Raw genomic sequence first — 5,449 nt, 5'->3', positions numbered from 1 at the left:
GAGCCGACTAAACAAGATGGCGTGGTTTGCAGGATTTCCTGTGAAAGCGGTAAAGTCTACATCGGCGAGACTGGAAGATCTATGCAAGATAGATTCAAAGAACATGAGCGAGACATCCAACTAGCCTGTACCCAGACCTCCGCCGTTTCATAACACGCTAACAACACCGGACACAACCCGCTTTGGAACGAAGTAAAGTTTATTGATCGTGATCCTCATTGGTACACAAGCAGGGTCAAAGAGGCGATTCACATAAGACTTCACCCTAACAACATCAACAAGGATAGTGGAATAGAATTCCGGAAGCATGGATGCCCACGATCAAGAAACGCAACAACAGGGGAACCGTACGACAGCGGACCTCGAAGAAACAACAAACCGAAACAGCAAGGATTAAAATGCACCAATCACAGTGGAGCATCCTGCTTAAAAGGTGATGCGTAACCAGTCGACCTCATCGCCTGATGAAGACTAGCAGTATGCAGTCGAAACGTCGCGATCTTCATCACAAGTGACCACATCGTGAGACAAACGAGAATAATTTATTATTATTGCACTTCACCACGATGAATAACAGCAACCTTTTTTTGTGACATTAACATAAATTTTGTGCCGCGAATATAAAAAGTTACCATCAGCGAAAAATAGTATGGGAGATATTTGCTACGTTTAAGTTTTCTATTGTTCTTTTGGCTGCACAAGTAAATCACAAAATCGAAAGTGACATCGATTTCAGCTGCTGCCTGTAAACAAGTTATCTTGCGTCTTACTAACAATTGGATACATCTTTGGCAAAATGACGGCAAGACATCGGATTGCTGTTTTGTTTGTTTGTTTTTTTTTTCTTTCAAGTGTTATTAAGTGGACAAGAAATGTGAGAATTCAACACAAAGATCACAATGGTTATTTGAATATTTGTTTGAATATTTATTGAAATTTTATTGAATCAGTAGCTATTAAATCTTATTTATATAATTTTTGTAAATTTTTGGTTAGGGAAATTGTTTTTATACAAGGTTAAGCTCACGATTTCCCTTTTCAGGATGGTTTTATATTTGTGTTGTAACTTCCTGAATAAAATGTTGTTATGTTATGTTATGTCTAACTCGTGAAGTTGACCTTTCTTTTCCGGCAAAGTCAAAAATTCACTCTCCTAGACGAGGTTCTATATCACCAGGCAATTCCATCGTTTTGGAAATAGAAACTGCTTTCTTATTAATCAGCGTCTCAAATTCCTGCCGATTTTCTGGGCTCATTTGTTGAAGATTCAAGCACGCTTCCAGCAGACCTGTATATTTTTGTGTTTGACCCACTTATTTTCCGGTGCGGCTGTTAAATGACATGATTATTTGAAAAGGCTTTTCAGCATTTCTTTCCCTCACACCTAACACACAGGCTGCTTCCGCTACTATATTTTTCATACAGATATAATTTTTCTAAGGAAAAAAGGAACAAAAATCAAAAATTGCGTGAATAAATTAAATGAGAAGAAGAGGCTATCTGTGAAATCAACAGACACAGACTAGCCGATATAATCTACATCCTTACCTATCAACAAAATTTAAGTAGCATTGCCGAAAGTGCACTTACACTAAAAGTTTTCATTTGACATGTGTGAAAACTAAGTTGCGATTTTTTTAATGTTTCGTTCAATTCAGAAGAGCTCACCTTTTCTATTACTGGACAAAAAATTTGAGCGCAAGCGATGTGGGAATTTCAACACAAACAAGCTGATGAAATCTACATATTTTATTGCTGATTGATCGCAATGATGAAGATAAAAAAGTTTTCTTCTGTTTTTCTTTCCGTTGCGAGGAAAATACTGTTGAATGTTTTTCAATGCAGACAGAGAAGTTGGCCCGGTCTTTGAGAGTAAAAATATGGTCGACTGGTGTATTTTTTTGCTTGTTCATTTGACCTGCAGAATATCTGTAGAATGTGAGCTTGTGTGACGATCTCCGTAGAACAGAAGTGACAAAAGAGGCCGATTTTGATTTAAGAAATTTGAGAATTTAAATATGTCTGTTAATTTGATAATAAGATACTCAAACAGTTTTCGTTCTCTTTTCATTAAGAAAATTAAGAAAAGAAAGAGGCGACAAGTGGTCCGCAAACAACCATCAATTGTTGTAATTCAAGAAGATGCAGACCTACAAATCTTTCACTGACTCACTCACTCACTCACTCACTCACTCAGACAGCCCCGATGACAATATGGTAGTGCACTATCACAAAAAACTAGTGTCCAGGTTAGCACGATCCCACAGGTGACTGTGTCCCTCTAACAAATGTAAACTGGTTATCCTCTTGTAGCAAAACTGCTCCGACCAATGTTAGACCAAAAATCCAGGGATTTTGAATATATTTTTATCGCAATCTTAATTGAAAGATAATGTTTCGAACTCTTCTTGCCTATTTTATTCCTCTTCAAAAAGTACGTTAAAAGTGCTCGAAAATGGCTATTTTTTTTTTATAGATTCCCTGTTTCGTCAAGCTGAATTTGTTTTTAGGGACATAAAAGGAGAAATAAGCGATAAGTCGGATGAATATGGGAGATTTCATTTCACCTTGCATTTAGCATAACGTTTTGCTCTCTGTTGTGCTGGCTGTTACTCTGCGAGCAGAGTCTCTTTCAATCTTCCTAGATAAGTCGGGAAGAGAAAAGTAGACTCTGCCAGCCGGCTCCACATTTCGTTTGAGCATGGGTTAAACTTCAAACGTATTCGGGAGTCAGTCATGCGTGACTAGTAACCGCAAAAACCACAAAACCAAAACAAACAGTAAGTATATTTTTGAACAACTCTTGCAAACACACGGCAACCAAGGAATCATTTCCTTCAAAACTCAAGATATTTCAAGTTTTTAAATTGCCATTTTCATTGTTTACTGAAAAAATTAATAGGTTTCTCAATTCTAGATGACGCTTGGTGATTGATCATGCGCACATGGTTTGACAAGTCGAAACTGGACTGACTCATCCATTTCTTTGGATGAGCGGCAAATCAAAGAAAGCCGAGCCGGCTGGCAGAGTCTACTTTCCTCTTCCCGACTTATCTAGGAAGATCGAAGCAGACTCTGCTCGCAGAGTAGCTGGCTGTCTTTGCCAGTAGCATTGTATTCGTTCTGTGTCTTTGAATAAAGGTATAGCATTAGCCTTGTAGATGGGAAATGGTCTTGCTACGCTCGCCAAAGGAAAGGAAAGGAAAGAAACTTTATTGAAGTGTCTAGTCGTTCTAGCGCTGAAGCACTCATTGGGGCATCGTAAATTGAAGTTAACAATTATCACAAATCAAGTCAAATGTTGGTTTTTGAGGAGATGGGAAACCGGAGTACCCGGAGAAAACCTCTGGGTGCAGAGTAGAGAACCAACAAACTCAACCCACTTATGACGCCGAGTCTGAGAATCGAACCCGGGCCACATTGGTGGAAGGCGAGTGCTCTCACCACTGCGCCATCCCTGCACCCCAACATAAATGCATTAGCTTACCGAATTTTCAGGGTACATTTAACTGGCATGTATGCAGTGAGTGGTTTGCCAGGATTATCCTTGAAATTGCACATACAAGAGAGAGAGAGAACTAAGCCTTGTTTGAAGAAGTAAATAAATAAGTTGATTTGAACATTATAGGCACTGGATTTGTTTATAAATTTGCTGATATCGCAAAAAAAGTTTGGCCAGCAAGAAAAATATTTTTGTTTCTCCGTTAAATTTAGACATTCCTCATGTGGCTGGGGTGGATCCAGGATTTTTCTTAGGAGGGGGTGCACAACTAAGGATAGGCGTACAAGGAAAGGTTACGTTTATACAAACGTTGGTTCATTTCCCACCCTGGTCAGAGTTTTTCTCTGTCCTTGTGTGGGCCCATTTCCATCAGTAGGGCTAACGCTCACATGGTTCATATGGGATTGAAAACTAGCACTTCACATTACACTCTATTCAGTTAACTAAGGATAGGCGTAGCTGACTGTTGAGGGTTTTTTTTTGGGGGAGGGTGGGGGGCAGAATACCAGTTGCATTAAAAAGCCGCAGTTCATCACAGAAATGGGGGGAGGCGGCGCACCCCTGCACCCTACCCCTAGATCTGCACCTGTGTGGGATACCAAAAATCACAGAAATCGGTAATGACGTTTGGGCCACCTTAAGTCACCAAAACTCACCTCCCGCAATAATCGAAACGGAGTTCTTTTAGTGAAAGAAGGATCACTGCATTAGTAATGCGAACACTTCCTATTGTCCAGTTACATTGCAGCTTATTGTAGTCTGATTTCTGAAGGTGGATTGTTCCAAAGGACTGGTTAAAATTACCACCACAACCTTATAAAGCAAAATATAATGCAAAGGGACTTAAAAATTGCCTTCTTAAATTCATATTCATTTTTTAGCAGAGCTTGAAAAGAAATCGGTTTTTGTCATAGAGACAAGTCAGAAAGCCATTCAAAAGCAGTTTTTTAATTTACCTCGCTTAGATTTATCTTGCTTGATGACCTTGATAAACTTTTGCGTGCACTTTAATACTTCAATCGATTTGCACGTCTTAACCCAAGGCTTTTCTTTCGTTCGTGTGCGAGGGTAATTCAGTTTTTTCCAAGAAGTAAGAACAGCGCCAAAATTGATTGGAAAAACACAGATTGCAAACATGTTTGCCATAGAGACTTCAGGTGACATGACCATGCAATTGACACACCAAAATGTTCCCCGAAAATATTTATGAAACTCTTGAAACAAAGTTTTACCACCAAAGGTTGAATGCTTCGTTTATGCTCCCACCCCACCTCTAGGCTAAATGAGGGATTCCCTAAGGACCCATTGCTAACCTTTAAAATTGTATAAAGAAAAGGAGAAACATACCCAAACTCGTATCGAATTTCTTCTTACTTGATTCTTCTTTCCCCGAAAATACATTGGCTGGACAAATGATTTTGTTTGACCTTGACAAGCCAAGGTCAACGGCTCAACTTGTCAAGTATACCCGACACTATTTGTCAACACTCACCGACTGTGAATGAGATCCACGGCGACCGAGGTCCCTCACCCACTGAAGTGAAAGCAGAAACCGCTATTTGGTACTTGCTTCCTCCATTCAAACCACGCAGCACCATCTGGAACACGTTTGGGTTGTTAATGGTAACGTTTTTTGCATGATCCCCCATAGTAGTAGTAATAGTAGTAGTAATCATAATTCTTTAGTGGACTGTGTAGCCTTGTATCTGGCCATTCGTATACTGTGGCTTGACCGCATCCCAAAGTACCAGAATCTCATTTGGTTGGAAGTTCCTTACCCGCACATTTGTAGGTGCCCGACTAGGAGCTGAAAGAAGCAATATGTAAGGATGTTTTGATTATTTGTTTTTGTTTTCGTTATGGCATAGATTTATTGATTGATTGATTGATTGATTGATTGATTGATTGACTGATTGTTGTCGTTGTTAAGTTTGGAATCCATTACCG

At 39.4% G+C, this 5,449-nt stretch overlaps 1 protein-coding gene across 1 annotated transcript in view; it reads right to left on the bottom strand.

Annotated features, from left to right (window-relative positions):
- LOC138056094 (receptor-type tyrosine-protein phosphatase F-like) overlaps positions 1–5,151 on the bottom strand; it is a 32,603-nt gene extending 27,452 nt beyond the window's left edge. The window contains exons 1-2 of the mRNA XM_068901932.1: positions 4,995–5,151; positions 4,159–4,315 (exon numbers count right to left, since the gene is read on the bottom strand). Coding sequence (XP_068758033.1) covers positions 4,159–4,315; positions 4,995–5,151 — 314 coding nt within the window. The remainder of the gene's footprint in view (positions 1–4,158; positions 4,316–4,994) is intronic.
- Between the last annotated feature and the right edge of the window lie 298 nt (positions 5,152–5,449).

Source organism: Montipora capricornis, chromosome 7 (assembly GCF_036669925.1).
Source record: "Montipora capricornis isolate CH-2021 chromosome 7, ASM3666992v2, whole genome shotgun sequence".
Taxonomy (NCBI): domain Eukaryota; kingdom Metazoa; phylum Cnidaria; class Anthozoa; order Scleractinia; family Acroporidae; genus Montipora; species Montipora capricornis.
The sequence above is the reverse complement of the archived record's forward strand: the minus strand, read 5'-3'. Positions and strand labels throughout refer to the sequence as shown.